This window comes from Acipenser ruthenus, chromosome 2 (genome assembly GCF_902713425.1).
Source record: "Acipenser ruthenus chromosome 2, fAciRut3.2 maternal haplotype, whole genome shotgun sequence".
Lineage (NCBI taxonomy): Eukaryota > Metazoa > Chordata > Actinopteri > Acipenseriformes > Acipenseridae > Acipenser > Acipenser ruthenus.
Window position 1 is genome coordinate 47,996,760 of NC_081190.1, and position 24,647 is coordinate 48,021,406.

The 24,647-nt window shown below is 37.4% G+C and overlaps 1 protein-coding gene across 1 annotated transcript in view; it reads left to right on the plus strand.

Moving 5' to 3' along the window:
• Positions 1 to 24,647, plus strand: part of zcchc7 (zinc finger, CCHC domain containing 7) — a 79,676-nt gene that overhangs the window by 12,012 nt on the left and 43,017 nt on the right. The window contains exons 3-6 of the mRNA XM_034013789.3: positions 6,005 to 6,048; positions 6,237 to 6,362; positions 7,740 to 7,910; positions 15,837 to 15,872. Coding sequence (XP_033869680.3) covers positions 6,005 to 6,048; positions 6,237 to 6,362; positions 7,740 to 7,910; positions 15,837 to 15,872 — 377 coding nt within the window. The remainder of the gene's footprint in view (positions 1 to 6,004; positions 6,049 to 6,236; positions 6,363 to 7,739; positions 7,911 to 15,836; positions 15,873 to 24,647) is intronic.

Consider the following 24,647-nt stretch of genomic DNA (forward strand, 5'->3'; position numbering starts at 1 on the left):
ACCACGCAAGCGAGGAGGCCACTGAAAGACAGAAAGGTGAAAGGCTCGGTCTTTTTCAGAGTTGTTGATTCTGGGAGAGCGGTGAGCCAGCTTTCAGCACGAATGCAAGGCAAATACAATGAAATCCATTTGACTCGAAGCTCTTTTCTATCAACACGTTTAGCTCAACACAGAGGTCTTACCGCACTGTCTTGAGAAGGAAAAAGAGAAATGGGCGGGACCGAGTGCGTCATCCCAGGAAGGGGCCTATCGGCAGAAAATGCAACAAACATACTTCTAAAAACTGTAAAATCAACAGTGTTCAAAATCGCAGTTCTCGCAAGCACGTTTTAAAAAATGTATTTATTTATTAATGCACTTGCGCATTGGTAGCTAATGAGAAACAGTGATATGGGAAAGTATGTATAATTTTGGAAGACTAAAAATAAATGTAAGGACTTGTTGGTTACATGAATATTTTTATAAACTTAATGGTATTTTGTATAAAATGCAAAGGAAAAAATGGAATACGTGAAAAAAATAGAAAACAAAACACAGCTTATGCCTTACCTTTTCTGTATTCAAATTTACTACCAATTAATACTGCTTCTTATCTTTAATTTAGAAATTGCTTCACATGTTTCTCTTCTGTCTCACTTGATATTATGGTATCTGTATAATGTGACATTTGTTTTGAGTTTGACCCCTGCGAAATTCATTTTCGGTGGGGGGCATTGACACGCACCGGCACTGGGGGAGGACCCCCACACCCCCCTGCCTTCTACTTGGGATTTCTAGCCTCCTACTTTAAATGAAAATGAAAAGATTGGAGTTAGTTGTATTCCCAGGGTACCTAAACTCTGTGAGGCATCATTTTTAAAACTGCCTTTGACTTAGCGATTCAGTTTTCTTGGGCAGCATTTCTTGTGGATAGCTGTCAAGACCGCTGCACTTTAACAAACAGTAACTGTTGGACTCAGTGACCTGGTGAGAGGTCAGAACATCTGGAGCCCTGTTTTGAATCAAGTTAAACAATTCCAGGAGAGGAAAAAAATGAACTGAATAAAGGTACCAAGAAACTACTCCGAGTTTAACATACTCCGTTCTGCAAGAAGCTGTTTCCTGCTAGTTACATTTGGGCCATTCCATGAAAAAAAAAAAATGTTTTGATGTTTAAACGTATCTATATTAGGACAGACCCATTACCATAAAAATCTTTAGCTAGAATTGTTATTTCTTCTTTGAAAAATGGTCCATTCAACTTGCCGGACAATATTTAGATAACATCAAATGCTAACTTACTAGCATTACGTTGCCAGAATAAGTGGGTTGTCCTTTACATGGCTCATTTACTTTTGTGATGCAAATGGTACCACTTGCATGTATTCTGTAATATATAAAATAGGCAGCACCTTATACTGTATGTGGTCAGTTGGCAGGGGCTTCCATTCCCAAAATCTATGATTTTGTGCCATTCAGATTTTGCTGCAGATTTCAACCCTTAACTTCCCTGAAGGAGTTTGATTGCTGTAATTACTTATACCATGTATGTCTTTTTACAGTAAAAAGAAGAAAAAAACAGTGTTAGAATATTATATACAACCCATGGAAACAGAGTTTTCCAATAAGGCTGAAACTTTGCTGCTTGTTTTCTTTTTTGTTACCTGACACGTGTCAGCTTTGTTTGTTCTTTTTTTTCTGGTGTTCCAAATCCAAGTCTTCATTTTCTACAACTTGTTGTTCTGTTTGTTCTATTTCACTCTTGCTGAAAAAACAAGTGGATTTTCTTCTGCGACATTTTACAGTATTGGCTAACAGTTTTGTTTTTTAATTTGTGCGCACAAGTTTACCGCAATCATGTATTTATATTGATGATAAAGTTATAGAAAAGAAGGCAAAGTTCACTATCTACGCATCTCTACAGCTGGCCTCAATACGAAAACATATTACTGGCATTTCTTAAATTATTGGTGACTGAAACGTACAGTACTGATGCTAATTAAAAAACAACAATAAAACGCTTACCTAGTATCAGTGTCATAGATGTCCCTGCTTGTTACCACACAAATCACTGATAATGGCAGGGAAATTGGAGAGAGCTTCAGTCGCAAGACATTTTTGGCGTTTTTAATCTTTGATGGTATTTCGCCTTGATCGCCATTTGCTAGTAATGTACTAGTATTGAGCAAACAATCCACATTTTTTCACTGGATTGAAAGCTAAAACTACTCTCACACCAGACGTAACGGCTTGTCAAACTAGACCGCATGACAATACTTTGGTTTCTGATTGGCCATACATTCTGTAATTTGAAATGTAGTACTTAAGTTACAATAAACTTTAATCGGGTCATTGAAGAATAAAATATCGACTTGCAGGCATGAACGCACACAGGAAATAAAATGAGTTAAAGAGGCTTAGTTTTTTAAAATGTCTTTTTTTGTATCCCAGACAAACTGCAGTAACCGCCAAACTGTTTATATTGCATTTAAACAACAGGGCTTATTTAAAATGTACATATTTAATATGTAAATTAGCCATGTATGCACTGAACGCTGTCACAGCGAGTCAGTCTGGTGTTAGCGATTAAACGCTGAACGTGACAAAAGTTTGCAATAGATTGGCAAGTGGTACTAAATAAAATGCGTTGTCTGCCATTTCAGAATTTTTCTCTAGTACCCCAGTTTGAAAACTGCTAGAAGAAACCACATTACCAACAGATAGTTTAATAGTAGTAGTATTTAAATGCCGTTGTCCTGACTGGTAAATTCTTCCAGCTTCCCCTTTTATTTTGACAATTTCCATATAAAAAATGACATTTTTATCTTGACATTTCATTCTTAGCCACCAAGTAAATATTTTGGACAGTTTTCAAAACAATTGTTGCTTTATTTTTACACGTTGGTGTTGTTGATAATATGACAAACGAGTATATCTGCTTCAGGTTAAACGATGGCCCGTGTTACACAGAACACTACAAATAAAATGTCAAATATGCACGTTGGTTTTGTGGATTTGCTATTTTAACTTATTTTAATATTGCACATAATTATATAGTTTAGAAAATGATACTTACCAAAACCATGCTGCAAGTGAACTGTATTACATAAGAATTTCCTTTATTCCAATTCCAGTGGTGTTTTCTCAATGCAAGATGTATTGTAGGCATATATACAGTGCCGTATAAAACCACATACACTGTATATATACAATTTTATCATGCTCGTTATAGGCCTACTGGCGAAATGGTCAAGAGACAGTTGGTGCTTAACACATACGGAATAATTCTGGCCCTGAATTTTAGCGTTTTTGGTCATAGAAAAGACACATTTCACATTTTATAAGGTTACCCTAGGCTACTTTTTTTCTTTTTTTAGGTACTGATGCGTTTTCGTTTCACAAATCTTCCTCAGACAGTATTTTTAAGCACAACTATAATAACCTATATTTGAACAGTCACTGCCGAAGCTTATTACTTATTCTTCCAGTAGTAATGGTCGGGTGTAATGGATACGAGGTTATATTTGCGCCGGGCCATGTTGTTAGCAAGCCTGATGTTGTTGTCCATGCTTTACTGTGAAAGTTTCTTTTTGTGTAACCAGGGTGGGTGTGAGCGCATTCTACTGGACTGGGGAATAAAAGCACTGGAGTTTAATTATGAAAACGCAAGTGTAAAGAAACAAGTAAAAAAGATTAGCCTGTCGTCAGACATGTCATGGTAATACAACATACGTTCATTTACTGCGTATTGGTATTGATTGCGTCTGGTCAGGGAAGGGGGACACACGAGCGCGTTAAGAGAATTTCAGCGCGGCATTGGCGCAATGGCGCTAACCCTGCGGATGCAAAGGTTTGAGCAGAACTCTCTGTAGTCGTGAAAGCGCAGCGGCAGAAGCTGTCTGGTTGCAAAGAGTAATGCGAGGCTGAAAGCTACAGCAGCACCGAGCACAGCCTCATAAAGCGGTCTGGGTTACCATGGTAACTGACACGCAACATGTTAAACTGAGGCGCTGAATGGCTGACTGCATTTACATCACTTACCACGGGATGAGAACGTTGCAGAGTCAATGAATCGATGAGGCCGAGGCGCTGATCTGATCAGCAGCAGTGACTCTATGGTTTAGCGATCCCTTCTTTTAAAGAACGAGACGTTGTGTGTGACTTTAACAAAAGGGATTTTTTTTACAGTACAAACAGAAATGATCGTCACTAGTGACGATTCCACATTATTTTTGTCGTCACTTTCAAAAAACATTCGCAAATTACGAGTGACGAGCGACAGCGAAACCCCTGTGCACTATGCTTTTTAAACTAACACAATCGAAACAATTAAATGCATAAAACATCAGCTTTACACGTCACATGAATATAGTTTGCTTAAAAATCGTTAAATAATTATTTTTACGACTGAACTGTGGTCAAACACAGTCACAAATCCTGAATCTGTTGAAACGAAACCGCGTGTAATCCATTTAAAAGATGCATGTGAAAACTTTGGGGCCGTATCTTTCATTCAAATATTTATTTTTGATAATTATTATTATTATTATTATTTATTTCTTAGCAGACGCCCTTATCCAGGGCGACTTACAATTGTTACAACATATCACATTATACATTATTTCACATTATACAGATATCACATTATAATCAAATGTATAGACAGAACGCTTCACAATCGCTTGCTCTATGAAATAGCATTGTAACTGTAAAGATTGCATATTTATTCATGGAGAATCCCCCCCAAAAAGCAGACATTTTAGTATAATTCGAGCTTACCAGCTTCTCAGCGGTAATGCTGTTTGTTTACTTATAACCTCGTGGACATGCAGGCAATACTGATACACACAAAGAATTTGAAAAAAATTACCATCTTCTTGGGCTGTACACAAATGTTCTGTAATCACATTTAACGCTGTTGTAGCTGAACAGAAGCCAAAAAAATAGTTATAGTTATTAAGACTAAACTGATAAAGCAACAATCGCAAATTCTGAATATGTGGCAACGAAGCCAGGCACCCCAGATAGCCAATCGTTACACTATTATCACTTTCTATTGCTTAACGAATGCACATTGAATGATAGTGGCATTAAAATATACAAGAACCAGTTTTGTCTCTCTGGGTTCTGTTCCAGCTTCTTCTCTCCTCTGTCCTGTTTATAATTCCTCGGCATAGGATTCGAGTGTTGTTACTCATAAATCGTGCACATGTTATGTCCTAGTAGCGGTTTGGTAACAATTAAATATGGTGAATTGTGTATTTGCCAGGCACCCCTGATAGCCAGTCGTTACACTTTCACTTACTATTGCTTTAAAAATGCACATTAAATGATAGCGGCATTCAAATTTACAAGAACCAATACATGCTGTAGACTTTATTTTATATTGCAAAATTTAAGAATAAGGTCACCACACACACACACGCACACAAACTCAAACAGCGATTTAGAATTTAGAACAATGTTAGCCTCTTATATGCATTATTTTCAGTCTATATGACTGCATACTATTTAGAATTTTGTGTGCATCCAAATAAAATTTAAATTGGCTACTAACCAACAATTCCAATATTTGTGCCAAAATTAACACAGCACAGTTGTGATGATAAAGCTTCATCTATAATGCGCTTAAATTTTACGATAACTGCTTGGAAACCGTAAAGTTGCTCGCAACTAGTTTTTTTTTTTTTTTTTAAGTAGCTTTTTGAGACTGTGTACAGTATGTAGTAGCAGTCGAAGTGAAAAACATGTTAACAATTTGCTAGAGTATGGGTAACTGTCCAATCCTGGTGTTTAGCACCATTGTCTCATCCCTTGTATAGCAAATATTATATTCCTGTCTCTGTGTATAAAACATTTGGCATTTTAGTTTCAGATGGTATTCACACTTAAACATAAAGTCTTTCATGGTGCTGTTTTTTGACAGAGCATTGCGTGGATTTATATGTCAGTTATGATTATGGATTAGTATTTAATGCTAGTAAAGAATTCACTTAGTTAACACTGTCTACTTATTATGTTGCAGGGGCAGCTGATAACACATGGACCATCTCAGAGCAGGATATTGAGGTATTTATTTGATTTTTAATAGATATCTATTAAATATGTGTTAGGAAAATGTGGTTGTAAGACATTTTTTAAAAGCAGGTTATGAGCTGATTTTTGTGGCCTACCACAATTAACAATGCATCATAAAATATTATTGACATTGCTGTGTCATTCAAAGTTGTTTTGCTCTTTTGTTGCCCCATGTTTAGGCCCAGATTTCAAATACGGCACGCAGAATCAAACTCCGTAGCCGTTATTACACACCAGACAAGAACGTAACCTGTAGAAATTGTAACAAACATGGCCATCTATCCAAAAACTGCCCTACCCCCAAGGTAAGCTGCCTGTTTTGAATAATGAACAACCATCTGTACATATTAAGCCTGTCAATTTCTAGGGGCTGAAGTGATGTGATGTGATGTGATTACTTTTCATACAAATTTCATAGACATGAAATCACAGTTTTGTTGTTTTGAAAATCAGACAACATAGAACTACTATATTCTGACCAGCAAGTTGTGATGAAACTACATAACAATTAACATCTGATATTTCAAGATTTAAAATTAAATCGAAGTCCAATATTATTATTATTATTATTATTATTATTATTATTATTATTATTATTATTATTTGCTAATGTGTTACTCACTGGTTATGGACTATTGAGTAACCAAAAACTCAAACCACTTAGCAAGTTCTCTCTTAAAACCTCATTCCTTACAGCAGCAGCAACAACATTTAGAGAGCTATTGCAGCCAACTAGAGATGTGTTGGTAATGTTGCATTATCACTTGCTGAGGACACTCACAAAATGTGCTGGCAATAAATCGCTGTATATTTTATTATGTTCTGCAGTAAGGCACATAAGGCAAGTAAGTATAAGTCCACATAGTAATATCCACATTCATGACACATTGTGTTAGTACTTAAGCAAAGTAGATTGGATTACAGGCTTGGAATAAATACACCAACTGCACAACTTCATACTGAATGAGTACTGCCATGCTAAATTATTTTGATGTGTGTGTTTAGTGTATATGTGACAGTTTGCTTTTTTCATAGCTTTTTATTGAATTCAATACTTGACCTGGAGTGGGCAATTTTAAGTTTCTGCATGATGGAGATGGCACAAGATTGTGTATTTGTTTCATAATTCTTTTTTGACATTCCCCAGCAATTCATTCACTATTACATTTTAACCCTTTCTTCACTAAAACCGATATTGTATTTTGATTATGGCACCGCTATACTTATAGGTGCTTTTAAGAAGTACCACATAGCAAGGCAAACAGTCGCTGGCGTTTTATGCAGTGTTAACTTCCAATAATTGTACACAGTAATCAGAGATTTAGTTATTTTATGCTTTTTAAAGCTATTATAATGCTATTGTTATATTGCCATAATTAAAATTACACCTTAGGGTAAGTAAATATAAAGAACTAATACTAATAAAGTTTAGTAAAGGCCTTTATTACAAATGATATAAGTTACATACGAGAATTCCGGTCTGCTGTATGGAGTGGATTTACAATTTTTAGGCTGCAGCAGTGGTCTGTTTGCTGACTTATGTTTCCTTGATGTGTGCATCGGGCTTGAGTGTAGAGTTAGATACTGTAATAAAAAATGAAAAACAAAAAAAAAATTCAGGTAGGGGTAAATGCATGCTGCTGAAATCAACTGAAGTTTCTAAACTTTTGTTCTGATTACAGAAGGCTCCTGTGTGTAGTATGTGTGCGGTCAGGGGACACATGCAGCGCTCCTGTCCGGACAGATACTGTACAAACTGTTACATGCCTGGGCATTGCTACAACAAGTGCATCGAGAGGGCCTACTGGCACAAACAGTGTCACCGCTGCGGGATGACTGGCCACTATGCAGACGTGAGTAGATTTTAAAGTGATGAATGACAAAGACAAAAGAGAACCGCCACCACAAAAATATTGTATTTATGTATTTATTTATTTAAATATGTTCAGTGTAATTTCAAATATCCTGGCAAGCCTGCCAATCATGAGTGCTTGCACTTGGAAGACCTCTTCAGGCATGCACCTTCTGTGTGCTCGTTCCAGGATTCATTTAAATAGCCCAATAAACATGAATGGCATGACGGTTTCTTGCAGAGGTTGTTAGTTTTTTTTTTTTTCCCTGCTCCTGCTGCTGGAGGGATGCTACAGTATGGAAGTCTTGGGTGGTTGGGTTTGGAGATTAGGAGAAGGCTACACTAGCGGCAGACGCTTGCTTATAATTATTCAGTAGTGCATTCTCCACATTGCCTTGAATCATAGAACCATGACATTCAGAATTAAAATTATTTAATTTTACATATTCCTACACAAAAAAACTCTAAGGCAGTGTGGACTTGTGGGATTTTATAGAATACAATATTTAAAAAAGTCCCCAAAATAGAAAACATTGATTTATTTTTGTTTCTAACCATCTTGATCTCAAATGTGGACAGTGCACACAGATTTAAAAAAGGTATTCTAACCAAATTAAATGAAAGTATGAACTTATTCACTGACTTACATTTTAATAGAAATGTACCTGAGATTGACACAGAAAACTCTTTCCATCCTGCTAAGGTTTGTTCTTTGTGATTTAAAAATATTAACCTCCTCAGCTAGGCTGCTCAAACTCAGTACTCAGGTACAAAAATCAGATGTTCGTATTCGATAAAAATGACAAAAATACCTTGCACTTATTTACCGCCTTACCAGGAATTGCAAAACTATTAAAAAAAAAAATCGAAAATGAAAAAGAGCTCTGTGTGATATGTGATATTAATATATTAAAAAAACAACAAAAACAAACACAGGATAAACACAGCAGCTCTTGAGCCTCTATTTGAAACTTTTAGACAGCAAAAAGTAAACAAACCAGGTTATGCACGCACATGCATAGTGATCTATGGAAGGCCATCTGGGTTAAAAAAAAGCGCTGTGCTGCTTTAGAGTGAGTCAGAATGTCATGGGATAGAAAAAAGGCAAGCATTCTGAAATGCCTCACTTAAACAGTGCCCCACTTGCTGGAAATATTGTGTAGTGTTATGTGGAATGTAATAAACGAGAACCAACACTGAGTTTTTTTCCCCTTCACTTTTCGCCATTTAAACGCCATTTCTGCTTCTGTTTTATTTGAAGTGTTTAAAGTTAAATTTCTGTTTTCGTTTTCTTGTTCAGCTACAAAAAGGCACAAGTAAACCTCATGTTATTACTTTATGAAAACGTGTCGATGGCCACTGTTTACTGTGAAGAAACGGCAATGGCAAAGAATGAAAAAAAGTACAAAATAAATACAATGCGTTATCAACTTTATGTACTGTTTATTTTGGGAATAAACTAAACTACGTTTAACTTGAATTGCTGTTTGGCATTCTTGGTTTTGTAGTTAATTCACCGGGGTAAAGTAAGGCCTAGACAACTTATTATTTACTCCTGGGATATTTTTCTACTTTGTTACATATTGTAACATCTTGCTGTAAAATAGACACACACACAGGGGCCGCACCCCCCTGCCCCTGCTGCTATGCTGTCTCTGCCTGCATTCTGAGCATTATAATGGCTTTTATTACTTTTTGAAAACAAACATTTAAATTATGAGCGAACATGAAAATCCTGCGTTCGTCCCAGCACTAGTTTCTAGTGAGGTCGCACTTTTGATGCAGAAATTCACAATAAACGAACATTTGCAATTTATTTTTAATAAGCGAACAATTAATTAAGTTAAATTAAATTTGGGATGTATAAGTTTCTGGTTTGGGATGAATTTTAAATGTGTTTTAATTATTTTTCTTGTAATAGTAATAAGACAGCAGACTAAATATGCTCACGTAGACAGCCAGACGGCAGTTCTCCAAGGAATTGATAGGATTACAATAGATATTTGGATAACACATATCTAGACGTCTAGAGCCATATTCTATTCAAATACATTCTGCTGTAAAATCAGCGGAGGTAGAGAACATAAGAACATAAGAAAGTTTACAAATGAGAGGAGGCCATTCAGCCCATCTTGCTCATTTGGTTGTTAGTAGCTTATTGATCCCAGAATCTCATCAAGCAGCTTCTTGAAGGATCCCAGGGTGTCAGCTTCAACAACATTACTGGGGAGTTGGTTCCAGACCCTCAATTCTCTGTGTAAAAAAGTGCCTCCTATTTTCTGTTCTGAATGCCCCTTTATCTAACCTCTATTTGTGACCCCCTGGTCCTTGTTTCTTTTTTCAGGTCAAAAAAGTCCCCTGGGTCGACATTGTCTATACCTTTTTATACCTCGTGTCATTCTTTTAGAACACGTACCAATTAAAATGGGTACATGTAGTCATTTCTGTGCTCCTGATTGGTCCAAATGAGTACATGTAGCGAATATTTGAAACGTGTACTACACAATGCGTTTTTGACCCAGATGGCCTTCCATAACTATCAGGAAATGAACGTCAGCCCCTCCCCTATCCACTGATTTGTGTTTCAAGCCTGTACTGCTTGTACAGGTGGCCCTATAAGTCTAAAAAAAATGAAGTGCTTTTTTTTATCGTGTGTACATGATCGCGGTCCTAGAAGCCCACTTCAGTATGATTGTGTTAACACGATCCCGGTCCTTAAAGGGTTAAGACCTTGATTTGGAGAGAGCATCAGTTATTTTTTACTTAGGTGCTAAAAGGAAAATTTAAAGAACATTTAAACAGCAAAACTTTAAATACCTGCAGAGACATTAGTACATATTTTCCAACACTGATTTTTATGTTGTGAACGGCATTTTCAAAAGAAAACGTTTCATGGTAAGCTTGTCTTTATGTATATTTCTACTACCATTATTTATACTGTGTACTGTTTTGCATATTAACTTTGTTAATCTGAAATAGTTACACTGGAAAACAATATAACTGTTGATGCAATATTTCCCTCAGTGTGCGGATCTGTTATGTGGCGTGTTACCTGTGTGTTTATGGAGATTGGCGCACCTGTTAGGTACTGCCTGTTGGACATTGTTTTTAAAGCACAGTGAAAACTTACTTTTTCATTAGTGACTTTGTTAATCTGAAATAGTTACACTGGAAAATAATATAACTGTTGATGCAAAATGAAAAAATGCACATTTTTAAAGGCCAGCACGTTAAATGGTCATGCAAATTAGTTGTTTTACCGGATTATACTAAACATTACTGTCTTTACTTTTCTTTCTTGCCGTCTTACATTTGAAAACAATTGTCAAACATTGAAAGGCGTTGTAGCTCAGTCGATGCAGTATTTGTAATTCTAGCATAATGCTCTTAACTTGCTCTGTTACTTTGAAGACTCTTGCACAGATCCAATCCCATCAGTAAACACTCACAAGGGGCAGGGCAGAGGGGAGAAGGTGAGCTCAATCGCATGCAGATTCAGTGAGTCAGACCTGAGGGGAGCAGGGAAGCTCTGCGCTTAATGCAAAAAATAATTGCAGATTCCAAATTTAAATAAAAAATAAAAGCTTCCCTTTGCTTAAACCAGGTTTTCAACTGGGGGTATCCAGGATGACTCAGAAGTGCACAAATAAAAATGAAAGTAAGAGAAAATAATGTGTGTGTGTGTGTATATATATATATAATATACAGACGTGCTCAAATTTGTTGGTACCCCTCCACAAAAAACGAAGAATGCACAACTTTCTCTGAAATAACTTGAAATTGACAAAAGTAATTGGCATCCACCATTGTTTATTCCATATTTAATAGAAATCAGACTTTCCTTTTGATTTTTTATTCAACATAATATTGTAAATAATAAAACAAATGAAAATGGCATGGACAAAAATGATGGGACCGCTAACCTAATATTTTGTTGCACAACCTTTAGAGGCAATCACTGCAATCAGACGTTTTCTGTAGCTCGCAATGAGACTTCTGCACCTGTTTACAGGTAGTTTGGCCCACTCTTCCTGAGCAAACTGCTCCACCTGTCTCAGGTTTGATGGGTGCCTTCTCCAGACTGCAAGTTTCAGCTCTTTCCATAGATGTTCAATAGGATTCAGATCAGGACTCATAGAAGGCCACTTCAGAATAGTCCAATGTTTTGTTCTTATCCATTCTTGGGTGCTTTTAGCTGTGTGTTTTGGGTCATTATCCTGTTGGAGGACCCATGACCTGCGACTGAGACAGAGCTTTCTGACACTGGGCAGTACATTTCGCTCCAGAATGCCTTGATAGTCTTGAGATTTCATTGTGCCCTGCACAGATTCAAGGCACCCTGTGCCAGGCGCAGCAAAGCAGCCCCAAAACATAACCGAGCCTACTCCATGTTTCACTGTAGGTATGGTGTTCTTTTCTTTGAAGGCTTCATTTTTTCGTCTGTGAACATAGAGCTGATGTGACTTGCCAAAAAGCTCCATTTTTGACTCATCTGTCCAAAGGACATTCTCGCAGAAGGATTGTGGCTTGTCAATATGCATTTTAGCAAATTCCAGTCTGGCTTTTTTATGTTTTTCTGTCAAAAGTGGAGTCCTCCTGGGTCTTCTTCCATGAAGCCCACTTTCGCTCAAAAAGCGACGGATGGTGCGATCAGAAACTGACGTACCTTCACCTTGGAGTTCAGCTTGTATCTCTTTGGCAGTTATCCTTGGTTCTTTTTCTACCATTCGAACTATCGTTCTGTTCACTCTGGGGTTGATTTTCCTCTTGCGGCCGCGCCCAGGGAGGTTGGCTACAGTTCCATGGACCTTAAACTTCTTAATAATATTTGCAACTGTTGTCACAGGAACATCAAGCTGCTTGGAGATGGTCTTGTAGCCTTTACCTTTACCATGCTTGTCTATTATTTTCTTTCTGATCTCCTCAGACAACTCTCTCCTTTGCTTTCTCTGGTCCATGTTCAGTGTGGTGCACACAATGATACCAAACAGCACAGTGACTACTTTTCTCCATTTAAATAGGCTGAATGACTGATTACAAGATTGGAGACATGTGTGATACTAATTAAATAAACTAATTAGTTTGAAATATCACTATAATCCAATTATTTATTGTCTTTTCTAAGGGATACCAACAAATGTGTCCAGGCAAATGTGTCACTTTTCAGGAGGAATGAAGCATTATTTCAATGAGCTGTAAGGGTACCAACAAATTTGAGCACGTCTGTATATATATATTCTCTAAACCACGATATATACTTATTTAATCTTTCTTTAGCAGCTCAAAATTAATGGCTAATGAAAAAAAAAAAAAAACGCAGAATCTATCATGTCCACATTTTCCACCTGTACCCATGTGCAATTTCGATTGCGTGGATTTCCACTCTGATATACAGGTGAAGCAGGCGTCTGGTGATTGTGCCTGGAGAGCGCTCTGTGCTGCTCATGATCTTTTCTCTTTTCAACTTGTCGTATCAGTGAAGCACAGTGTTTCTGCGTTTTTTTTAGAAGTATAAATGCTCTGGTAAACAGTCATCACAATACTCATACTTTGATGGTTTTTGCTTAATACCACGGCTGCATTTTATTAACATTATTATTTTTATTATTATACAGAGTCCCTTTGGATCATTTTTAGTTAGTAATTAATTATAGTTTTATCTTGAAGTTAATGTTTTTGATGTTGTAAACATTTTAAAGGGCACACAATTATGCTGAGGTGGGAAGTAAATAGTAACGTGATAAACATTTACAGTGCAGAACATTTTGTATTATTTATAGTGACTTTACCCAATAGAAAGCGAAAGATTCCTAAATACTACCTTTTAATTCTTTGCATTCAAGTTTTAAGAATGAAGCCTGCTGTTTGGTTTTCTTTTCTCAGCAATTTGTCAGTCCCAGACTGTTGTGTAAAATTATATATTAAATAAATGGGAGAAAAAATAAATGTGTTAACCAGATTATTCTGCATTTTATAGCAACTGTGTTACCATTCAGTGAGCGAAAATTGTAAAGGGTACTTTAGCTGAAACCTCCCGACAGAAGGGGTACAGTTTCAAAAAAAGGTTGAAAACCCCTGGCTTAAACCCTTTACAGAAAAAGATGAAATCGATGCATCATCTCAGCCTTACTGTGTTCCGATTGAGACAATAAAAAAAACCCTCCATCATTGGAACCCTTGCATCTCCCTGAATCAATACAAGTAGGCTACAACAACAACGGAATATAGCCAGTAAGTTGTTGTTGTTGTTGTTGTTGTTGTTGATAGGAACAGGTCGACATGCCCCACATGTCGACCTGTTCCTATCCAATTTTAAATAACTTTAGCATAACAGAGGCAGAAGTGTTAAAGGGACTAGGAGCTCTTAAAATAAACAAATCCCCTGGGCCAGATGAGATCCTCCCAATACTAAAAGAAGTTATTTACAAACCGCTAACCAAGATCATGCAACAGTCTCTTGACACAGGGGTTGTACCGACAGACTGGAAAATAGCAAACGTAATACCGATCCACAAAAAGGGAGACAAAACCGAACCAGGTAACTACAGACCAGTAAGCCTGACTTCTATTATATGTAAACTTATGGAAACTATAATAAGATCCAAAATGGAAAATTACCTATATGGTAACAATATCCTGGGAGACAGCCAGCATGGTTTTAGGAAAGGGAGATCATGTCTAACTAACCTACTTGACTTTTTTGAGGATGCAACATTGAAAATGGATAACTGCAAAGCATACGACATGGTCTATTTAGATTTCCAGAAAGCTTTTGACAAAGTCCCGCATAAAAGATTAATTCTCAAACTGAACGCAGTAGGGATTCAAGGAAATACATGCACATGGATTAGGGAGTGGTTAACAGGTAGAAAACAGAAAGTACTGATTAGAGGAGAAACCTCAAAATGGAGCGAGGTAACCAGTGGTGTACCACAGGGATCAGTATTAGGTCCTCTGCTATTCCTAATCTACATTAATGATTTAGATTCTGGTATAGTAAGCAAACTCGTTAAATTTGCAGACACAAAAATAGGAGGAGTGGCAAACAATGTTGAAGCAGCAAAGGTCATTCAAAATGATCTAGGCAGCATTCAAAATTGGGCAGACACATGGCAAATGAAATTTAATAGAGGAAATTGTAAAGTATTGCATGCGGGCAATAAAAATGTGCATTATAAATATCATATGGGAGATAGTGAAATTGAATAAGAGAACTATGAAAAAGACCTAGGAGTTTATGTTGACTTAGTAATGTCTTCATCTAGACAATGTGGGGAAGCTATAAAAAAGGCTAACAAGATGCTCGGATATATTGTGAGAAGTGCTGAATTTAAATCAAGGGAAGTAATGTTAAAACTCTACAATGCATTAGTAAGACCTCACCTAGAATACTGTGTTCAGTTCTGGTCAACACGTTACAAAAAGGATATTGCTGCTCTAGAAAGAGTGCAAAGAAGAGCAACCAGAATTATCCCAGGTTTAAAAGGCATGTCGTATGCAGACAGGCGAAAATAATTGAATCTATTCAGTCTTGAACAAAGAAGACTACGCGGCGATCTGATTCAAGCATTCAAAATCCTAAAAGGTATAGACAGTGTCAACCCGGGGGACTTCTTTGACTTGAAAAAAGGACCAGGGGTCATAAATGGAGATTAGATAAAGGGGCATTCAGAACAGAAAATAGGAGGCACTTTTTTACACAGACAATTGTGAGGGTCTGGAACCAACTCCCCAATAATGTTGTTGAAGGTGACACCCTGGGATCCTTCAAGAAGCTGCTTGATGAGATTCTGGGATGAATAAGCTACTAACAACCAAACGAGCAAGATGGGCTGAATGGCCTCCTCTCGTTTGTAAACTTTCTTATGTTCTAAATAATAATAAAATAATTTATGTATATATTTAATATTTTTTTCTCTGTACCTAGGCTTGCCCGGAGATCTGGAGGCAGTATCACCTAACAGTAAGCATTTTGAAATCTATAATGTATAAATATACATTTACAGTATAAAGTTATTTCAGACTACTATTTATTGGTGTTTTATTATTTGGATGGCTTTGTGTTTTATGATACAGGTTTATTTTCTGTTTCTTGTTGTTTAAATGTGAAATGCCTTTTAGTGCTGCAGGTCTGAAGTGTGTGTGTGTATGTGTGTGTGTATATATATATGTCATATCGCCCCTCGCTATACTGCAGATTTGGATATATCGCAGTCCTGGAGTTGGTTCCCCATTTTTTACAGTCTAACTGCACATGCCTTAGCTGCACTTTGCATGGCAAATTTCACTTAGAATTACTGGTCGTTTTATTTTGTACTACACATCACAAACTAAAATATACAGAACAATTAAAAACAAAGCATTAATATCGTACTGTTATCATATACACACGTATTGCACAATAACACAAAGCAAATTAAATATCTACTTGCTGAAGTGTTTTTTTAAGCAATGCACTAGCAAAAGTCACAGGGCAGTGACGTCAGCTCCCTAGCAACAAGCCTCTATGTAATGGGAACAGATTCTTTCAATGCAGCGGTTTGGGCATTTGAGAAAGTAGAGGAAGATTTATGAAATTAATTGGAGACTTAAGTTGATGAGAAGCAATTACCCTCCACAGTAAGAATTAAAACAGTGTGCTGCTTTTTGTACAAAAAATGAGAAAGCGGGTTGCGTAGAGGATTTATATTGGACCCTGACGCCCCCGATAAAATGAGGGAGTGGGTTGTACAGTATTTATTAGCCTATTTGTTTTTCTAATATATATATAATATATACATGTTAAGTCAGGACTCGTTCACTGTCTACTTTGTGCTTAAAACAGTAGATTTACACCCAGGAATAGTTTAAACCAGGACAGTACCTGGATATTTTATTATTTGCAGGGTTTTCACAAAATAGAGCACAAAAAAACCAAAATAAAAACCTAGCTCGTATCCGAGCCTAAACTAAACAGTTGTAGTTTCCCTAAAATATATACTGGACAGCTAGGCTGCTTACCACTGGCAAAACATATAACTCCCCACTTGCACTTTCAACTCAAACTTAATCCAAATATAAAGAATACCTAGTTCACAGAGTCTCAGTCCTTTCCACCATGAGGCCTTAGCCTAAGCACAGACAATACCCAGGGTTTTCCTTGCTTTTATCCAGGGGCTCATCAGACCCAGGTGCTTCACCTGCCTCTTGGTACAGTGCTTGCTGGTAAATGTAGTCCTGGTCTTTAAGTAGGTCCCCAGGACTACATTTTCCTCTGCCTCCAGTTAAAGGGGAAAAGTACCATCCTGGAATCTTGCACAAATGTATCTCCCCTCTACTACTTTACTATTTTACCACACATCCTCCCCCTCAGCTCCGACCTAACAGGACGAGCTACCTCCAAAAAAAAAACGGTGTGTTCGGGAGAGCCCATCTGCATTCCCAGTTTCTTACCAGCTCGATGTTCAATGATAAAATCAAAAGGTTGTAACGCTAAAAACCACCGGGTCACCCTGGCATTTCTTTCCTTATTTTGCTTCATCCAGGTTAGGGGGGCATGGTCTCTAACTGGTTTAAACTGTCTTCCTAGCAAGTAGTACTTTAATGTTTCAAGTGCCCATTTAATTGCCAGGCACTCTTTCAACTGTGGCATAGTTTTTCTCACGAGGGTTCAGTTTCCTACTCAAAGACTATGGGATGTTCCTCACCCCGGACCTCTTGGGAGAGCACAGCTCCCAAACCAACCTTAGACCTTTGAAAAATCAGGTGTCATTAGAACTGGCTGTGCACACAGGGCATTTTTCAAATTCTGAAAGGCCCCATCTGCTTCCTCGGACCATTTTACCATAAATGGTCCTCTGGCTCGTGTCAAGTCAGTCACAGGTGCTGCAATTGTTGCAAAATCTGCAATAAACCGCCTGTAATACCCAGCTATGCCAAGAAATGCCCTTACCTGTTTATTAATTGGTTGGGGCAAATTCTGAATAGCCTCTAATTTGCGATCTGAGGTTTAATAATTCCTCTACCAATAATATAGCCCAAATATTTGGCTTCCTCTAGCCCAATAGTGCACTTAGCTGGGTAAGCAGTTAAGCCTGCAGCCTTGATATCACTTAGTACTGCCTAAACTTTGGGTAGGTGGGTATCCCAGTCTTCACTATGGACCACCACATCGTCTAAATAGGCAGCCGCATACTCCTTGTGAGGTCTGGTCCAGCATTCTTTGGAACGTGGCTGCTGCTCCATGTAGGCCAAAAGGCAATACAGTGTATTGAAATATGTTATGCATTTGTTGAGGTGAGGTGGGGTTACAGGGAAGCTTTTGTGTGTCTTGAAGAATTTAGTGAACCAGTCAAGCTGAAATACCTTTATGTATATTTTATATGATAGATGTGTTGCACTGGGTACACAATCCAGCTCTGTTCCGACAATAACCCTTAGTCACCAGAACACTGGGTGTGATGGGGAATGTACAGTTAAAAAAAAGACCAAAATGATGAAGCAAGGACATTTAAAACCTTATGGGACAAAAGCAAACATTTTAAATTAGCCTTACAATAGATTTGAAGTCAGAGAGACGTATATGGAAGGCTACAAAGCGGTATGTAATTCAATATGTTAATGTAACATTATTCTGATTTCATTCAACTTTATGAAGCAAAATGTGTTCATTCTATAGGGTCATGCAAAACTTTTGGCCATAGCTGTATGTGTGAGTGTGTGTGTGTGTGTGTGTGTGTGTGTATATATATATATATATATATATATATATATATATATATATATATATATATATATATATACACACTACCGGTCAAAAGTTTTAGAACACCCCCATTTTTCCAGTTTTTATTGAAATTTAAGCAGTTCAAGTCCAGTGAATAACCTGAAATGGTACAAAGGTAAGCGGTAAACTGCCAGAGGTGACCAAAAACTGAAAATTAATGTACATTAATGAGTTATACAAAAAGGCCTTTTTCAGGGAACAAGTAATGGGTTAACAACTTACAGCTGTTCTGCAGCAATGGAAGTAAATTAAGCCTTGAAAGTTGATGCTAACAATTCCTACAGGTGTCCCAACTTTTGTTGATTACTTACAAATCCTCTATCTGTATAAAAGCAGTGTTGGAACAGACTGTGTTACTACACCCTCTTAAGCATTATTTGGACAGTATTGTACTGCAGGAAGTAGTATACTGCTCTCATAATGGCGAGAAAAAGGCAATTAACAAAGGAAGACAGACAGACCATTATAATCCTTAAGTGTAAGTCTTTCCTTTAGAGAAATTGCAAAGAAAGCCAAGGTGTCAGTGAGAACAGTTTCCTACACCATCAAAAGGCACTTGGAAACTGGAGGAAACTCTGACAGGAAGAGGTCTGGCAGACCCAAAGCCACAACAGAATCAGAAGACAAGTTTCTGAGAGTCAACAGCTTGCGTGATAGGTGGCTCACAGGACAACAGCTTCAAGCACAGCTTAACACTGGTCGAAGTAAGCAAGTCTCAGTTTCAACTGTGAAGAGAAGACTTCGAGCTGCAGGTTTGACAGTAGGCGAAAGGATGGTTCCTCGGTGTGTGACACCAACTGTCAAACATGGAGGAGGAAGCGTGATGGTCTGGGGCTCTTTTGCTGGATCCAGAGTCTGCGACTTGCACAGAGTGAGTGGCACCCTGAACCAAAACTGCTACCACAGCATTTTGCAGCGCCATGCAATACCCTCTGGTATACGCCTAGTTGGTCAGGGGTTCATCCTACAGCAAGATAATGACCCAAAACATACCTCCAGGCTATGTCAGAACTACCTTAGAAGAAAAGAACAAGACGGTAGGCTTCAAATCATGGAATGGCCAGCACAGATTCCAGACTTAAACCCCATCGAGCTGGTTTGGGATGAACTGGACAGAAGGGTGAAAGCAAAGCAACCTACAAGTGCAACACATTTGTGGGAACAGTGTTGGGAAGAACTTTCCGAACAATATTTGATTTCCATTGTAGAAAGAATGCCACGAGTGTGTTCGGCTGTTATATCTGCAAAAGGTGGCTACTTTGATGAGTAAAAAATTTAGATTAAATTTTGTTAAACAAACGATTCCATGATTTCTTTTTTATCTCCAATTGTTTACTTGTTCTATGCTTTAATTTCAGAGTACATTGAGACATTAAACTGCGTAAATTTCAATAAAAACTGGGAAAATGGAGGTGTTCTAAAACTTTTGACCGGTAGTGTATATATAAAAAAAAAATCAAATTGAAAGTGTAGGTGTATTTTTTTAAAGGTCTTTCTGGCTTGTATTAACACTTTGCGGTCCATTTATTCAGCGCGTCAGGTCCAATTTATTTTCACACGCACAGTTTATTTTAGATGCGCTGTTTAAAAGTATTTTTTTTTTCACAGTAAAACAGGTTTAAAAGGCACTGCATATCAACAGGACACTCACGCAGTACTGCATCTCCAGCCCCGCCCCACCCCTTGTTCGCTATATTTTTCACATACGTCTTAATAGTACATAGCGATAAATCATCTCCTGATCATTCGTTTTATCACCAAACTCCTCAATTATGTGATCCAAGTCATTATTTTATTACTATACATCTAAAAAAAGCTCTGCAAATGTCTGTGATATTCTTTGAGCACTGGATGCAGAAGCAGCTATCTTGTTTGTTAATGCCCGTGTTATCTATGTGGTGTCGGGGCTATCTGTATTCATGAGTTACCCCCATTTTTTATATATTTTTTTGGCTTCTCTCGGCTCCTATTGGTCTCACTCGGCCATTGAATGGTTTTCTTGGCTTTTTCCGGAGAAAAAATAACAAGATACCTGTTTTTTTCGTCTTTTTGATGATGTCGGACAGGGTCTGACATTGGACCGGAAAGGGAAAATTGCAATGTCGGACCAGGTCCGACATAGGACCGCAATGGGTTAAGTCAGTCGCTTTGGCCCTGGCTTCAGTTGCAACTCAGTATTCATGCTTCAGGGCAGTAAAACTAAAACCGAGGACAAGTGGCCGACGTGCTTAATGTAAAAGAGCAACCGCTTCCATTGCAGAAATGCCATAACAAATAATAATTTAGCATGTGTACAGTAGTTAAACAGTATGTACTGTTTGACTAAAAAGATGTCTTGTATGTTTAATCATGTTTATATATAAGACTTGAATCAGTATTATGAGATTAAAAATAGAAGCAAGTAAAGTATCATTGCACAAGTTACATTGTTGTAAAAAAAAAAAGAAATCGCATACTGGATTACCATATTGTCTTACGATACAATGCAACTCTGGTGTTTCCTGGCAACTTAATTTCAAGTACAAATGGGCTTGGTTTTGCTATACCAACCTATAAGTGGACAGTATTCAAACCGTTTGTATTCAAGACATCTGTGAGATTACACTTTTGTGTTCAGCAAATTCTGCATTCAGGTATAAATGACTTAGACCTGGATTCAATCAGTACTGCAGCAAATATAGGGCTGTAGTGTTAACGTCCTATTCACCATGTTTCTTTAGAGATCTTCTAACAATGCAAGAATAAAATATTCACATTCTACTGTAGGTTCTTAAACGTTACTAAGTTGAACCTGTCGGAACATTTTACAAAGCAAGCTATAATAGGTTCTTCCAGAGAGTTGCATTTTAATTTTGATCAAATGATACAAATAATGATTTATTTGTTCATGCTCATGCAGTCGACTTTTCAGTAACGAACAAGATTGCAGTGTCTCATTTTTTTATTTCTTCTTTGCACTTTACTTTACTTTTTTTTAAACTTGTGTACTTTGTTTTGCTGAAACAAAGTTGTGTGCCTTCCTGACAAAGTACACAGGAAGCTTACAATATGTAATTACCTTGTATACGGTAAGAATGAATTTGAAAAGATCATGTTTGCACACAGACCTGCAACTGCAATGTTACTTCTGTCGTTAAGACTTCTGCTGCCATCTGCTGGAGATCAGGGGTTTCAGGTACTATTACTACCAGTATAATGTAAGGTATACTTTAAGGAAAATCACTGGGTGGAAAATAATACAGTAGTTGCTCATTTAGGTACTGTACTCTACGTATATCTAAACATGTTAGGCAAAAAGTTGTTTTTAAATCGTGTAGTCTTCATACCAAAATGAATTTGACTGTATGCATAATGTTTATGATAAAAATCAATTTTTTTCCCTGTTCGAGGTCATGTATTGTACTCCTTTTTATCCTGCTGGACCATAGAACATGCACAAATCAATGACAGTGAATACAATGTTTGTTTGGTTTTGTCATTGATAAAAACACGAACACACACACAATAACAAATGTCGTTTCTAGATGCAAAACCAATTTTAAGTTTGATATTTTACCTGGGATGTTAAATCTGCAATCTATCAAGATTTAAAAAAACATAAATAGAATTTATCAAGGTATTAATTATGGAATAATTACTGTAAATTTGGTAAATAGTATGGAATGTATATGTACTGTACTTTATGTTTTTTTTATCTGTGAGCATCTCCTACAGTCGTTAACATTGCTATTGACTACCACTGTTACTGTGTTTTGATTTCTTCTGTGCTTTGAGTATCATCATTTTCAGAATATAAAGTGAACTCTTTAACTAAGTGGAACGAAATTTATTGGATATTTCAAACTTTTTTAACAAATAAAAAACTGAAAAATTGGGCGTGCAAAATTATTCAGCCCCCTTAAGTTAATACTTTGTAGCGCCACCTTTTGCTGCGATTACAGCTGTAAGTCGCTTGGGGTATGTCTCTATCAGTTTTGCACATCGAGAGACTGAAATTTTTGCCCATTCCTCCTTGCAAAACAGCTCGAGCTCAGTGAGGTTGGATGGAGAGCATTTGTGAACAGCAGTTTTCAGTTCTTTCCACAGATTCTCGATTGGATTCAGGTCTGGACTTTGACTTGGCCATTCTAACACCTGGATTTTGCTTTATGTTTTGGATCATTGTCTTGTTGGAAGACAAATCTCCGTCCCAGTCTCAGGTCTTTTGCAGACTCCATCAGGTTTTCTTCCAGAATGGTCCTGTATTTGGCTCCATCCATCTTCCCATCAATTTTAACCATCTTCCCTGTCCCTGCTGAAGAAAAGCAGGCCCAAACCATGATGCTGCCACCACCATGTTTGACAGTGGGGATGGTGTGTTCAGGGTGATGAGCTGTGTTGCTTTTACGCCAAACATAACGTTTTGCATTGTTGCCAAAAAGTTCGATTTTGGTTTCATCTGACCAGAGCACCTTCTTCCACATGTTTGGTGTGTCTCCCAGGTGGCTTGTGGCAAACTGTAAACGACACTTTTTATGGATATCTTTAAGAAATGGCTTTCTTCTTGCCACTCTTCCATAAAGGCCAGATTTGTGCAGTATACGACTGATTGTTGTCCTATGGACAGAGTCTCCCACCTCAGCTGTAGATCTCTGCAGTTCATCCAGAGTGATCATGGGCCTCTTGGCTGCATCTCTGATCAGTCTTCTCCTTGTATGAGCTGAAAGTTTAGAGGGACGGCCAGGTCTTGGTAGATTTGCAGTGGTCTGATACTCCTTCCATTTCAATATTATCGCTTGCACAGTGCTCCTTGGGATGTTTAAAGCTTGGGAAATCTTTTTGTATCCAAATCCGGCTTTAAACTTCTCCACAACAGTATCTCGGACCTGCCTGGTGTGTTCCTTGTTCTTCATGATGCTCTCTGCGCTTTAAACGGACCTCTGAGACTATCACAGTGCAGGTGCATTTATACGGAGACTTGATTACACACAGGTGGATTCTATTTATCATCATTAGTCATTTAGGTCAACATTGGATCATTCAGAGATCCTCACTGAACTTCTGGAGAGAGTTTGCTGCACTGAAAGTAAAGGGGCTGAATAATTTTGCACACCCAATTTTTCAGTTTTTTATTTGTTAAAAAAGTTTGAAATATCCAATAAATTTCATTCCACTTCATGATTGTGTCCCACTTGTTGTTGATTCTTCACAAAAAATTACAGTTTCATATCTTTATGTTTGAAGCCTGAAATGTGGCAAAAGGTCGCAAAGTTCAAGGGGGCTGAATACTTTCGCAAGGCACTGTATATCGGTTGCATGCAGTGTTTTTTCAGTTAACGAAAATGAAAAAATAAACATTTTCCATAACAAAATCGTGATAGAAACTGGAAAATGTTTAAAAACTAGAACAAAACTGAAACGAAATAATAAACATGAAACACGAATATTCTAGTTCTATTAATATAATTTCACAAAAATACTATATAAATAGCACAGCCGAGCTGCAATTCCTACTTTGTAGCTCACTTGTGTACTACAATATCAATATGAGTCTTGATTGAACACGTGACTAGTGGTTAAAGTGGGGCGGTATACGCCGGTATGGATACCGGTAAGAAAAAAACTGACAGTATGGTACACTGGCAAAAGAAAAAAAAAAACTAGTTAGAAAAAAAATATTGACATTTTATACTGCTGCAAAATACCCTGTTCGGACCTCTTTTTAGTTTTTCAAACAAAAAAAACTTTAACTTTAGTGTCTTTACATACAGTGAGTATGTTTCACCTCAGGTTATGCCCTTATTCACCAGAAGCATTTCCACTGTAGGTCACTGTACCTGCAAATGTTATGAATGACTTGTGTGTTGGAAATCGTAGCAGTCAAATCTACAAATACGTTTCATGTTGAATTTCGTCTGTTTTACTAGTTTTAGAATGTCAAAATGAAAAATATATAGAAATATGTTATGCGTATTTCGTGTACATACATTTGGT